This window comes from Talpa europaea (assembly GCF_964194135.1).
Source record: "Talpa europaea genome assembly, chromosome: 13".
Taxonomy (NCBI): domain Eukaryota; kingdom Metazoa; phylum Chordata; class Mammalia; order Eulipotyphla; family Talpidae; genus Talpa; species Talpa europaea.
In genome coordinates, this window is record NC_140080.1 from 87,631,181 (window position 1) to 87,646,329 (window position 15,149).

The 15,149-nt window shown below is 42.4% G+C and overlaps 1 protein-coding gene across 1 annotated transcript in view; it reads right to left on the reverse strand.

The window, feature by feature from the left end:
* Window positions 1-15,149, reverse strand: part of ATP8B1 (ATPase phospholipid transporting 8B1) — a gene marked incomplete at its 3' end in the record, with an annotated part of 56,503 nt that overhangs the window by 2,116 nt on the left and 39,238 nt on the right. Inside the window, exons 17-25 of the mRNA XM_084252901.1 lie at window positions 14,793-14,957; window positions 13,938-14,049; window positions 12,157-12,232; window positions 9,761-9,893; window positions 8,894-9,182; window positions 4,008-4,231; window positions 2,968-3,051; window positions 1,701-1,946; window positions 1,252-1,390 (exon numbers count right to left, since the gene is read on the reverse strand). Of these exons, the coding sequence (XP_084109027.1) occupies window positions 1,252-1,390; window positions 1,701-1,946; window positions 2,968-3,051; window positions 4,008-4,231; window positions 8,894-9,182; window positions 9,761-9,893; window positions 12,157-12,232; window positions 13,938-14,049; window positions 14,793-14,957 (1,468 nt within the window). The remainder of the gene's footprint in view (window positions 1-1,251; window positions 1,391-1,700; window positions 1,947-2,967; window positions 3,052-4,007; window positions 4,232-8,893; window positions 9,183-9,760; window positions 9,894-12,156; window positions 12,233-13,937; window positions 14,050-14,792; window positions 14,958-15,149) is intronic.

Below are 15,149 nucleotides of genomic sequence, written 5' to 3' on the forward strand. Positions count from 1 at the left end.
TCACCACCCCCGTGTCTCTGGCCTGTACCCAGTTCTTGTATGCATAAATATTTTTTTTTAAAAGATTTATTTTGTATCTTGTATGTGTAAATTAATCTTTAAAAAAAATTATATATACAAGAACTGGGGTACAGACCAGAGGTGTGGGAGTGGTGAGAGGATTTACCAAAGAAAGAGTGGGGAGCAGGACAGGCAGATCCACCAAATACACTGCTCAGGGGAGCAGCAGGCAAGACAGGAGAGGTCTTCTGCACACTGTAGGTCACCTCCCTGGCTGGGGATTGAGTCATGTTAGAGTGGCTGGCAACAGCTTGATAGTGCTGAGTCTTTAACCCCTGCACCACCAGGGTCTTTATTTTTTTAATGTGTTTTTTACATTGCTAAATATGAGTTTAAAAAGTACTTCCCCTCGGAATATTCTAAGTCACAATGTACTAAATTTTTTTTTAAACACAAATAAGACAAACAACCAGAAAAAAGGAGGCCAATCCCAAGCAACAAAGGGTTACCATAGACTATGAGAATTTTTTTTTTTCATTGAATTCAGTGAATCCAAGCTACTGTATTCAAAATTCATACATTCTAATTCATATTTCTATTTTATAATACCTATTTATTGGTTCTGGTATTGCCAATACATCATTTTATAAAGTTGTAAAATGCTGTGCTTTCTAAGTTTACTTAGTGCTCTGCATGCATATTTCCAATGATGTAGTTTATGTTTGAGTTCTAGAATTCTATCATACGGGTATTTCATAGTTTGATTAGATAGATCTTTGGATGGTTTCCATTCATGAACAACTAGAAAAGCCAGGTGTGGTGGTACAATCTTTATGCAAATTACCTTTCTAAAGTTTGGCGTGTTTCATTTATCTAAGGGTATTTTACCCAAGTGGAAATATGGGGTCAAAATATACAAAGTTTTATAGTTTACTATGTATTTCCAGATAGTGGTTTGAAAAAATTAAACTTACAGTACCACCAGTAACCCATGTATACTCAATTTCCTAATAACCTACCCATGTTAGATTTTAATGGGGGGGTAGGTGGGAGTGAAGAAAATTTTTTTCTAACTTAACAGATGCATAGTTATATCTTCAGGTTATTTTAATTTGACTGGTGGTAAGAAGAGTGGTGATAAGAGGAAAGCAATTTTTAGTAGTAAAGATTTACATTTGTATTTTTCAGATATTTCACCATCTAGACTGATAACATGTTCCTGCACATCTTTGGAATTTAGGAAATACCCACCTGTAAACTGAAATGCAGATGGAAAGAGGACATGCATCCCGGCACTATGAATGTCAAACATGATGCCGAAATAAAGCGCGATGCTTCCAAAAATTGAAAAAGCATTCACAAAAGTCCAGTAAGAAGTATCCAAGCCAATCTGTTGGGGAAGTAGAGAAAAACAGAGCACTCACTTTGGGGAGTTAGCGAGAAATAAGTGATCGAAGAAACTCTGAAAATAGAGTGCAGCAACTAGGCCTGAACACTGAACAGACTCTCCTTGGCTCAGGCCAGAAATAGAACATGTGCTTGGTACAGGGGTGTGTGTGTGTGTGTGTGTGTGAACAGAACTTTCACATTTTGTAAAGTGGCAGCAGCTCAGGTCAGAGGGAGCACGGAAGCCAGGTGGATGTGCACACTGGGCTGTGTACAGAAATACAAGTGCCAACAAACTGAAAACAGTCACATACCTGGAAATTGACGGTTATTACAAGAGCAGAGGCAATCGTGATAGCAAAAGATTGGTAGTCTGAAGGAGCCTCTCCATCCTGGCCCACGGTCTGCAGATAAGCTCCAAGAGGTATGAAGAAGAGGGACATCGACGTCAAAACCCCATGCAACAAGCTTGCGAAGAATTTCTTATAGTTGAATAGTGAGTCTTTCTGGCCCACCACATAGAGCCCAGGGAAGCGAATGCTTAGTTTGTCACTCACATCCTTGAAGGGAAAACACAATTAGAGCATCATACCCTCTTTTAGGATCCAAGACTCAAGACTCAGAGATGTTACAACTTGAATCTCTCATCAAGTGTTTCAGCTTACTAGTAGGGCAACGACTGGATAGTTTTAATGTGTAGACATGACCATAATACTTTAGTCCACCATACTTGCTAGTCATTTCAGAGAGGGGCTAGGGAGACATTCATTATCTTGTTGCGTATGGAAAGAACACAAGTTGGTAATTCAAAAAAACACCTAAGGAGGCTGTTTTTAGTGAGGGGGGTTAGGGGTGATTGTTTTCACACTCTTTCCCAGACTTTTTTTTGCTATGTTGATCACTTTATTCCAAGTTGTCCAAAGTGGATTCTAAATTGTTTTTATTCATTAAAGCGCTTTCTCTAACAACTGTTACTAGATATTCTAGAAGGTGGAAAGTTTAGGACAATTTAGGAACTAAACACGTTTTGAAAAGTATTAAAATTATCATTTAAGGGCCACCCTGGTGGTGCAAGGAGTTGAACACAGCACTGTGGGTCTGTCCGCAGCCTCTACGGCATGAGTTCGATCCCTGGTTGGCCAAGGAGCTACCCACATGGCGCAGCAGACCTCTCCTGTCTTGCCCGCTGCTCCCCTCAGCAGCATATTTCAGTAGATCCACCTGTTCTGCTCCCTACTCTGTCTCTGGTAAATCCTCTCACCCCCACACCTCTGGCCTGTACCCCAGTTCTTATATGCATAAATAAATCTTTAAAAAAATTATCATTTCAAATGATTGTTATTATGCTGTCAGGTGTCTTAATAAGAAAGTGTTAGTGTCTAAGAGGAGGGAAGAACCTTGGCCAGGAGTTCAGTGCACTCTCCTTACTATACACACAAGCAACGTGGCAGGTACTTTGTTGCCTGACAACAGAAGTATAAGAGTTTGCTAAGAATGAAGTGAAAACCAAAGAAATGCTGTTACCCTCTCTCAGGGGTGCTGGGGCTGTTGGAACTGCCCCAAGCATCATGAGGCTCCTACCTGATCAAGCAGCCCCGTGAGCAGCACAGGCAGGCTGGAATAGAGCACGTTGTACAGGGTGATGAACCAGTCCTCATACGCAGTCTGCGAGGAGATCACAGAGTCACAATTGGGAAGTATTGCCAGCCTGCCCATTCCCTCTCAAAGTGGGTATGTCCCCAGACTGAGTGGGGTCTTATCCTGCCAGCATCAACAGCCCTCATCTACAGCTGTAAATAACATGTTTGTTTCTATGGAATGGGCAGAATCAAAGACCTTCCCATAGACATGAATTTCTTCTTAAATAGGAGGGAACATAGCCTCCAGTAAGTTTTTGGAAAAGGAGTCTATTGTACGTGAATTATGCTGGAAAAATAAAACTGGTCCAAAAGCACACAAGTAGCATTCATATTTTCTTTAACTTACAAGCCCAGCAGTCCCATTTATGTTTTGTAAAACAGGATTTGACTGGATATAAGAAATTATGCTCTCAAAGGTAGGTCTGTGCACACCCTCACCTCAGGGTGGGATAGAAGACAGGGGCTCACCCAGCACCCACTGTCACAGTCCTGCACAGAAGGCCCCCCAGGTGCCAGGTCGCTCCTGGCTCCTTTGTGGCATAGGTCAGAGTGACTTGTTTGCATCCAGACACTGACTTACGTTTACCTTTTACTAATGAGGTTCTGTATCATCATGTAAACATGCTCCATATGCCCCCACCCCCATTTTAGCAAAACAAAGCAACAAGTGGAGACATGACAGTACCTCAGCCATCACCCCAAATTGATAGAGTCACTGGAGCCCGGGTCACAATGCAACTTCATAGTTCCAGAGTCCAACAACTTGATATCAGTATTCTAATCTAAGGTGAAGGCACAAGCCAGTAGACCAGCAAAAAATTCTACCTTTTGTAATATTTGCACCAGAAAACAGTTGAGAAAAGTAATCCCTGAGCACCGAAACAAGTGAGGAGGGCAGAAGCGTTTGTCTAGGGGCTGTTTGGTTTTAGAGAAACAATCTGCTCTTCAAGTAACACTAGGATCGTGGCACCTTTGTGTTACCTGTGCCGAGTACCCGTTGAAGAAGGAGTACCAGAAGTGAGCCAGGGTAAAAGCGAAGTTCTTATAGAAGAAGTATCGTAGGAACTTGCACATCCGGATGTAAGACCAGCGGCCGTGAACCAGCAGCAGCCTCTGCAAGTATCTGAACTGGGCAAAGGAATAGTCGCTCGACATCACGGCTTGCATGCCTTCTTGTCCGCTTATCCCAACGCCTATGTGGGCAGCTAGAGGGCACAGGGAAAAAAAACTGAATCGCAAGGCAAAACAGAGGGAAGATAAAAATGTTTCCACGGCAAAAACAAGGAACAAAGACATTCATGGAACAATACATATGAAAAATCTTGCTCCCCGCCCTCTGAACTCAAAGTGAGAGGTGTAAGTTGCTAATTACAGCACATGGTTGGGCCTCCATAAATGTTTGTGAAAGGAGCTCAGGTGGGTGGTGAATTCCATTGGCATTATCTGCACAGCTCGTACGCCACCCCTCCCACCCACAGGTGAGCCTCAGGCACCTGTGTGTGCTGTGCCTCCCTGACCAAAGCTGAGTCAGTCACAGACAGATAGGTGATGTGTGGTAGATGTTACAAATTGGCTCTCAACCTTCAATCCACCCTTGTTCTAAAGGGAAAGCAAATAGAAACCCTACGGTGCCCAGACGTTGTAGCTCGGCTCTCTGAATTAGGTTTCACTCCTTGACCCAGCTTGGAAGCAGAGGTGAATGGGAGCCCAGCTTCCCTGCCCTGTTTGACATTTCTGGGACAAAGCCCATCTCCATTTTCTAACTGCCCTCAAGTGGACCGAAGAGGGCAGAGGCTTTTCAGCTGAAGGCTCTTCAGAGGACCCTCAGAGAGAGAGCGCATCTGGCAGGGGAGTGACCCAGACTTTAGACTCTGCTCAGAACCCCATTCTCGAGTCTGTCCAGAGCGCCCAGTTGCCTGGATTAGTCACTTCCCACTTAAAGTACCCAGGAGTGTTTCTTTACAACACCTGACTGATGGAGGACCCAGCTGGCTGCAGTGAGGACTTAGAATGTTGGACTGGAATTTTAACATGTAAGATAGATATAGTTGTGAGATATAGTTTTAAAGGGCAGAGAAATAAAGTAGAATGAAGGAGAGACAGACAGATACTGGGTTGCTGGTGAAGATCCAGGTCCTTGTTCCAGCATCTTCCTGATGTCTGGCCTCTTGGACATGAGATATCTTCGTATCTTTTAAAATAATTTCATTTTTTATCTTAAGGTAGCTTTAGTTGTTCTCCACCACATGTAATCAAGGCAGTTTTAACCAAGATACTAAACATTCAAAAGCTTATTATGGCCCAATGTGACCTTAACACATGCAGTGTGGGAGGGTGGGGTGGGCCGAGGCTCCAGAATGGATCAAAATGAAAACCACCATTTTATCCATCCTTCCAAGAGATGTTATATCACATTTTCAACTTCGAGAATTACAAATAAGGTCGCGCTCTTCAGTGTTACGAAGTGAGCTCATTTAGGGAGCATGTGTTGGAGGACACAACCTATCGTCACTCTGACCCTGGCCCCCAGCTCGGCACAGTTGCCCATCTCACAAGCTCCAAAGCCCTGCCCCAATGGCAGACCCTGATGTCTGACAAGTTCAAAACCTAATGTAGTGACTTGTCCAAAACCCAATAACATTTTGCAGTTCTAACAAAATAGAATCAATTGTGCCTTATTCAGAATTTATGATCCCCTGTCAAAACACACTAATAGCTCTATGACCAGTTGTGGTTGCTCAATTATTCTTTCTTAAGAAACCACAGCTGGGGCCTCCCCAATGGCGCAGCAGTTGAGCATTGGGTTGCGAAGCTGCCTGCAGCCTCTGCAGCGCCGGTTCAATCCCTGGCTGCTGGGCGAGGGTCCCACATGGCGCACAGACCTCTCCTGCCGCGCCTGCTGCTCCCCTCAGCAGTGTATTTCGTCAGTCTGCCTGTTCTGTTCCCCGCTCTGGCTCTGGTGAATTCTCTCACCCTCCTGCGCTTCTGACTGTTCCCAGTGCTTGTATAAATAAATAAATAAATCTTTAAAAAAAAAGAAAAAGAAAGAAACCACAGCTGGACCTCCCTGGTGGCACAGGGGTTTGGGATGCAACCTGTGAAGCTATCCGCAGCCAATGCAGCACGAGTTCAATCCCCCAGGGAGCTGCCCTCATGGCGCAGCAGACCTCTCCTGGTTCGCCTGCTGCTGCTCCCCTCAGTAGTGTACTTCAGTCAATCTGCCTGTTCTGTTCCCCACTTTGTCTCTGGTGAATCCTCTCACCCCCTGCACCTCTGACCTGTGCCCCAGTTCTTGTATGAAGAAAGATAGAAAGAAAGAGAGAGAGAGAGAGAGAGAGAGAGAGAGAGAGAGAGAGAGAGAGAGAGAAAGAGAAAGAAAGAGGAAGGAAGGAAGGAAGGAAGGAAGGAAGGAAGGAAGGAAGGAAGGAAGGAAGGAAGGAAGGAAGGAAGGAAGGAAGGAAGGAAGGGAAAGAAAGAAAGAGAAGAGAAGAGAAGAGAAGAGAAGAGAAGAGAAGAGAAGAGAAGAGAAGAGAAGAGAAGAGAAGAGAAGAGAAGAGAAGAGAAGAGAAGAGAAGAGAAGAGAAGAGAAGAGAAGAGAAAGAAGAAGGGAGGGGAGGGGAGGGGAGGAAAAGAAAAGAAAAGAAAAGAGAAAAGAAAAGAAAAGAAAAGAGAAAAGAAAAGAAAAGAAAAGAAACCACAGCTGCCTTCTTTCCTGAACCAGCAACAGAGGGAAGGGCGAAGATTCTTCTGGAGCCAAGGAAGGAGCCCCCAGGTCCTGGGCCCTGCATCCAACCCAGCCTTCCTGCCCAGCAGACCTGGGACACTAGGCAGAATGGACTCGGCTGTCACTCCCCAGGTAGCCCAAGGCAACCGAACAGAGGCACTGCAAAGGCCTGCTGCCTCCCAAACTCCAAAATAGGCACCTTGACTTTTTTAAGTTCCAACTGTGATCTTCATAATTCCTCAACACACTGATCATCTCCTCCAGCCCCTCAACTCTGTCTCATGTGCTGGTTCATTTCAAGGGACTTAGGCCAAGGGATAACAACACCCACCAGCCAGTAGACACCCTCAGACACAGAAGGGCTGCCCATGGGTGTCATCGGAGCCTTGCCAGATAAGCATGTGGTGGCAGCAGTGCCCCCCTCATCCACTAGACCACCGAGGATGAAACATGTTACCTAGTGGCCATTTTTGAGGACTTTACAAATAACAATTTATGTGTATTGTTTCATGCAGTTGAAAGAGTTGAGACTTTTCAAAGCACAAAAAAGTACTAACATTTACTTGGATAATGTCACTGACTTCCAAGGAGATTTTGGTGTTTCCTTGCTTTCTGCCCCAAACAGATACTTCCTAAGTCATGCTCGGAAGCACCTGCCACATGATAGAGCTTAATAAAGCTGTTTAAGTGATTTAAGAAATATCAGTCTATCAGTTCATCTGTGCCTGACTTTTTTGAGATCCCTTTCACAACTGGGGAACTAGCAACACAAATTGTCACATAATCAGATGATAAATCTGCAAAGGAACCTTCCTCTCCCCAAGGTCTAGACATCTACATTATAACAGAATAAAAATGTTTGAGTTCCTTGCTCTTTTGGCACAGCTAAAGGAACACCATGGAAAAAAAAAAAAACAAGAGCTGGCAACAAAGGAAAAATAGGTCTAATTCAGAGGCACCTCTATGGCAGCAAAGGACTCACAAAACACAGTGGTGAGGAATTACACTGGCAGTGGTGACAGACACATAATAAGGAGCAAGACATACGTCACACAGCTGACTCCTGTTGAGGAAGATAAAGTCGGAAGATTCTTAGTATATATATCAAGGAGGAGGAGGAAGAGACTCTAAGAAAAGAAAGAGACAGACACATGAGTTACAAAATAGCTGAATTAAAAGTCTAGTTATACATGAGGCTTTAAAGTGCAGCACAACAGGACATGCTTATAGTAGCTCATTTAACAGTGTCCTTCTCACAAAGCTGGAGGTGACAGCAGAAACCATTTTTTTTGTTTTCAGAAAACAGGCCTGAGCACAAGCCCCACGTGACACAGCCTGTTTGAGGAGTGGGATGAGGATAAATATTCCCGTCTCACTAGTTTGGGCGTTTGCATTATAATTCCTTACAGCAGTGGGGGCTGGAGAGAAAGGGCCAGGATTCAGACATGTAGATATGAGTTTGGCTCCACATACTTTACCACCAGCACAACTGTATTTCTGCCTGAGGGTGCAATCCTTAAAATTTATGGGCACCTAAGGTGCCCCAACCAGCAAAACGACCTTTGGCAGAATTCCAGGGAGGCTGGGAGGCTGGCGAGAGGACCCAGGTGTGCACTCCTGAGTCTACACCACCACCCAGGGATGAAGTTCCAACACATTTACCAAAGGCAAGAAGAGAGCCCTGGAAACAGATGCTTCAGGACAGAGTATTCGCAAACTAGATGCCAAAGAGAATTCAACAATTTATGCCAAACTCAGCAGAAATTTTTCAAAATGTACAAAATAGCAGGATTTTTAATGAGTCCTAGCTTAGTGTGAAAGGAGAAACAGACAGAGAGCCCCAAACATGCAAAAGAAGGAAATAACTAAGGATAGACTCATCCATATGAACTTGGTCGCTCTTTGGCACTTTCTCCCACTCTGGGAGGACCTGTTCTCTCCTGTGGGGACACCCCAGGTGCCCTGAGGGCGGCACCATAGGTGTGGTCAGCATGGGTAAATGCCTGGATTAAATAGCTACTTGATGAAAATCTAAGCAATGAAATATGGGTTAAAAAAAAAAACCAAAAAACCAGCTACCCCCCCCCCCCCCAGGTGCTCCTGCAGTTTGTTCTCATCAGCGATCCAGGTCTCACTGACTCACTTTTGATCATGTTGACATCATTGGCACCGTCTCCGATCGCCAGCGTGATGGCTTTCTTGTACCTCTTCACCAGGTCCACCACCATGGCCTTCTGCTTGGGGGTGACCCTGCAGCAGATGACGGCGCTGCACTCACAGGCCAGGTCCACAAAGTTCTTCTGGCGCTGCTCTTTCTTAACTTCCATCCGCCTTTTACTCTGCGTCCGAAAGCGTCTTTCTTCTTCTGTCCTTGGGAACTTGAGCTTCAGGATCTTATTTTTCTTGGTCTTTTTCTCTAGGAGAATTTCATTCTGTGAAATCAGGGAGAGGAACAATTACACCCATTTTTATATCAAGAACCTCATTCACCAGTTCTTAGTTGACATCATTGATGATAATTTTTTTTTTAAAGATTTTTTTTTAAAGATTTATTTATGCATACAAGAGCTGGGGTACAGGCCAAAGATGTGGGGAGGTGAGAGGATTCACCAGAGACAGAGTGGGGAACAGAACAGGCAGATGACTGAAATACACTGCTGAGGGGAGCAGCGGGCGAGACAGGAGAGGTCTGCTGCACCATGTGGGTTGCTCCCTGGCTGGCGGGGGATCGAACTCGTGCTGCAGAGGCTGCAGATTGCTTCATAGTGTGGTGCTTAATCCCTTGTGCCACCAGGGAGGCCCTATGATAATACTTTGATTAGAAAACATATTTACATTAAAAATTTAAGCAAATACAAAAAATGTGCAGGGAAAAAAGAAAATCCATGAAGCAATGAGCCAAAGATGTTATAATTTTTCATATAATTAAGTCTCAAACTAAGGGATGTGTAAGTTGGCAGTTCATATGGGAAACCCTCCAAAGTTAGTCTCTAATGAACTCTATACATACCAGCCACGAACCAGTGATTATTAAGGCACGTTTTCCAGCAGATGGAAAAAACGGTTCATCCACTGGAGGCATAAACTTTGTGTGGACCCCACCTCTGTTCCTCTGGTTCTCCATCCTTGAGTGAAGAAGAGCACTGGGGGAAAGGGAATTGAAGAGTTTCAATTAAAAGACCATAAACAGGCACTTGACCGTGACATAATTTTGACATAGAATCTTTTTTTTTTTTTAAAGATTTATTATTTATTTTATACAAGCACTGGGGTACAGGCCAGAGGCGAGGGAGGGAGAGAGAATTCACCAAAGATAGAACAGGGAGCAGAACAGGCAGAAGGACCGAAATCCACTGCTGAGGGGAGTAGCAGGTGAGACAGAGAGGTCTGCCGCGCCATGTGGGTTTCTCCTTGGCCAGCCGGGAATTGAACCCCTGTGGCAGAGGCTGTGGACAGCTTCACAACGCTGTGTTCAACCCGCTGTGCCACCAGGGAGGCCCTAGAATCTTTTTTAAATTGTGGTTACAAAACAAAAAAAACCCCAAAACCAACATCTAACACAAAATGTATCTTAAATATTTTTAAATGTCAACGTTCACTAGTAATAAGTATATTCACATTGTATATAACCAACCTCCAGAACTTCGTCATCATCTTTCAAACAAAAAACCCTGTACCCTTGAATACCAACATCCACTCCCCTCCCCTCAGCTGTTGGCTCTACTTTTTGTTTCCATGAACTTCATCACTCCAGGAAACTCAGATAAGGGAATCATACAGTACTTGTCTTTTATAAATTGACTTATTTCATTGTCCTCAAGGTTGATCCATACTGTAATTTATGTCAGAATTCCCTTCATTTTAAGGGTAAAGGAATAGTCCATTGTATGGCTAGACCACATTTTGTTCATCTATTCATCCATCGGTGGATGTTGGAAAAGAAAAATATAAGCTTTGTATGCAAACCATTCCACAAGAATCATTTCAGGAACTGTCTAGAAAGGATGATTCAGCTCTCTAGAATGGTAGAATTAACTAAGAGCATGATCATAAAATTTGCAAGCTGCATAGATTTTATCTTCTAATTTAGCTTGGGGCCCAATTTTTGCATGCTTTCAAAAGAGAAACCAGAAACGTAATACCTCCATTTATAAGAAATAAACAAGACCATAGGCTAAATTAACCAAATTATTTGAAACCACGAAACTACTTAGTAGGTGAACATATTAGTATTTGTCTATTGCTCTTTTTTTTAAAAGATTTTATTTATGTGTAGAAGAACTGGGGTATAGGCCAGAGGTTTGGGGGTTGAGAGGATTCACCAGAGACAGAATGGGGAGCAGAACCGGCGGATTTATTGAAATAGACTGCTGAGGGGAGCAGTGGGCAAGACAGGAGTGGTCTGCTGTGCCATGTGGGTCAGCTCCCTGGCTGGGGAGTAGTGGTGACAGTGCTGAGACAATGTCTACGCCACAGGGGAGGTCCCTGTCTATTGATATCTTTTAAAAACCTAAAAGCAGAGACCTGGTTAGTGTACCTCTATTCAAACAAAACTGATCTACTTAGATTATAAGCCTACTTAACTTTGTTTAATTTAGCAGAGTGCCTGGTAGACTGGAAGGGCTTGCAAAAGCTATTATTGAAATAATGGCAATAAAAAAAAGGTGGGGGGGGGGAAGGGAACTCTATTATCTACATTAGAATGAAGGCTGGTTCCACCCAACTCCCTCATCATCTTAGCAGAGGAGGCAAGTGTGTTGGGTAAGAGCTTAATTTGCCCTTGTGACAGTCCCAGGGAGGTTCTAAGGGAAAAAATTAGAGGAATACATGGCATGAGCCATCTGCAAACATCCTGGCTGTGGTTTGGTGCACACGTAGCCACATAAGACAGGGCCTTCCCAGGGACATTGCCAGGTCCGCTGTGACTCTGACTTGGGGCTGAGTGTTTCAGCATAAGCTGAGCTTCCAAACATCAGATCTGCCCCATCTGGACAAGATGACAGCTGCAACCCTCCCACATATTTCCTTCCAGGAAGTACTGTGGGTTTTGCTTTCTATTTTTTTTTCCATAAAATTCCTAAAAAAGGCAGTACATGATTACAGTTCATATTAATTTGTTCATAACATCTCAGGCCCACTCCCATTCAGCAGAAAGCACCAGAGACTTCTAAGGGATAACACCCCCTTGAAAGGCAAGTAAAGACCCCATGTTTTCTTGCAACTGGGGTCGGACTATGTTAACTCGGAGCTGCCTGTCGGTCTCTCATTTCATTTAAAAGCGAAGAAACTGTCCCAGATGACAGTCTTGCCCGACTTCTCCTTATCTGTTACGTCTCCTGCATCTTTACCCCACAAGCTTTTGAAAATGAGACATTTCATGTTTCCAAACCACAGGTCCTTACTTACTTTATATCTTCCCCATAGTAGATAGTGGTCTCTTCGGTGAGAAGTTCACAGGCAAATCCAATGTTTTCAGCAGTTTCTACAACAGAAAAAGATTATGTCAAGTGCCGTCTCTACTGATGAATTTAATCATGGAAATTAGCTGGTAAGGATGGCTTTTTTTTTCAATTGACGAAAGTTAGATTCAATCAAATAGCTGTTTTTCTGTGGCAGTGTATAGAAATCCCAAAGAAAAAGCTCTTTCTCTGTAATAAGTATAGGCTTATGATGTTTTCACTAATATGAAATAATATCAAATACAGGAGCTGGTTATATGTAACTAATGTTCATTGAAATACTAAGTGCTCTCATTTCACATGGTTTAATCATCCTGTTATGGGGGTGGTGGGGGGACCATGTCCATCAATCCTGCCATGAGGCTCCTACTGGAGAGGTTTTTTTAATCCCTCTTTTTCCATCACCTTCCTTTGCTGTTTGTTAAAAGTCACAGTTTTAACTTGTGCTTCCCTTAGCTTATCAGAATGTGTAAACTATTGATGATGTCAGAGTAAGAGAAATTATCTGGTTTCTGTGGGAGGCTTGTGGGGTAAAGTATCAATGCTCATCAATCCCTTTTTGAGTCCAAATTTGAAAATGAAAATCTTCCCTTAGCTATAAAAGTTTAATAGTTTTCAAGAAATATAATGGGCAAGAAAACAAAAACCCAGCATTTTGTAGTATTCTAACCTATGACCAACAAATGATTAAGTGCTCGGAAGGACGGAAGAGACAAGAAAGGCCTGTAAGGTAGGGCCTCACTTCTAGCTGGAGAGAAAAGACTAATCACAGTTAAGACACAACTGTTAATTCCAAAGAGCACCTGCACCCCTATGTTTATAGCAGCACTATTTACAATAGCTAAGCTTTGGAAACAACCCAAATGCCCAAAAATAGATGACTGGATCAAGATGTGGTACATATACACAATGGAGTATTACCCAGCAATCAAGAAAGATAAACTCATGCAATTTGCAGCAACATGGATGGAGCTGGAAGGGATCATGCGCAGCGAAATAAGCCAGAAAGAAAAAGAAAAATACCAGATGGTCTCACTCATAGCAGGAGTCTAGAAAACCTAAATAAGGGACCAGGAAAAAGAATAACTATAAGAAAGAAAAAATCAAAATCAACAAACAACTATGAACGAGACACACACTATTAGGGGGGGAAGCAGGGAAAGGAGGGATTGAGGTCAAAATAAGGGGGTTGCAGGGGCTCCGCTCAGCGGTTGAACGCTGGGCTGCGAAGCTGCCTGCAGCATCTGCAGGGCTGGTTCGATCCCTGGCTGCCGATGAAGGTCCCACATAGCGCGACAGCCCTCTCCTGCTGGGCTCGCTGCTCCCCTCAGCAGTGTATTTCATCGATCTGCCTGTTCTGCTCCCCGCTCTGGCTCTGGTGAATTCTCTCACCCTCCCGCACTTCTGACTGTACCCAGTGCTTGTATAAATAAATAAATCTTTAAAAAAAAAAAATAAGGGGTTGCAATTGTATGGGGGAATATAAAAATAAAATTTAAAAAAAATTTAAAAATAAAACAAACAAACAAAAAGACACAACCGGGATCTCAGCTGGAAGGAACGGGGTAGGTTAGAATAATACAAAGGATTTCTTAGGGAAAATGTCTCTGTCCCAAAGAAAATGGATGGTGTTTATATGCAAAGTCTGAGGGAGTCGTGTTGTTCAAGGGAACAGGAGCTATGAATATTTGTAAGTTAGCAGATATACTTCTCTACACAATAGATTACCCTTTTTGTCTCCAGTAAGCACCCAAATCTTAATGTCAGCTTTTCCAAGTTTTGAAATGGTTTCTGGGACTCCATCCTGTAGCTTGTCTTCAATAGCTGTTGCTCCCAAGAGCTGGAATGTACATAAAAAAGAAAGGAATTAGCAAATTAGCCCAAAATGGCCTCTAAGTACAATTCATGTAAAAATAATACACCTCAGTTGGTGCTTTTTGGGGGTTGATGATGATCACCAATACGGAGAGCTACTGCATTTCACAAATTCCCTGCAAACCAATGGAAAGATAATCCATTCATCCAAACAACAACCTTTGCTTAAAGTAATTTACCAATACAGTAATGCAAGAAAATACGCTTTCATTGTGGCTATGGCACTTCATACAGATATAAGCCAATATTGTTAAAGCTCAATATCTGTTATCTACTGAATATTTCAGATTAATCTAAACTCTGAAAGCAATAAATTTAAAACTTTGAAAAATTTTATTTACAAATGACATTTTTTTCTTATTTGAATATTTTATAAAATATAAATCATTTCCATACTTCTCACAGTAAGGATATGCTAGTTTGTATGGTATAAAAATCATAAAGAATTTTAATAAGTGAAATAAAAAAAATAATAGAATTAGGTTATAATCTCTCATCATGTTTTCTGTCTTTTGGTTTCTCATAATGGCAGCTTCACTTTGCTTGCTGAACAAAAGAAATTCAAATGACCTAGTTATATTGTGCCAATTTCAAAGTCTAGAGTTAGAATTATCTTTCTAGCAAGAGATTCAAAATGTAATAAAACTTAATACAATTTCCAAGTCTGTTTAAAATAGGAAGCAAAATGTTATGAAGGTTAAAACTCACAATTAAGTCTTTTTCAATCTCTTCGTACACTTTATCCAGTGCTTCATCTCGGTTAGTTGAGGCCACACTGGCTGCCATAAACTTTTTATTCCATGCTGCAAATTCTTTTTCTTCAATTTCTTTGTAGCAAAGGCACAGGGTTCTGAGAGTCTCATTTGCAAAGATCTGATTTGAAAGATAATCCATTCATCCAAACAATAGTTAATTTTATGTAATTCAAGATCAAGTTTGCAAATTTACTTTGAAATAAGTGAATTTAAAAAGAGATTATGAAAGATTACTTCTGTATAAATATAATCATTTTATTTTTCTCAGTAGTCTCCTAGGACTGTATTTGTCGTTCTCAAATTATTTGGA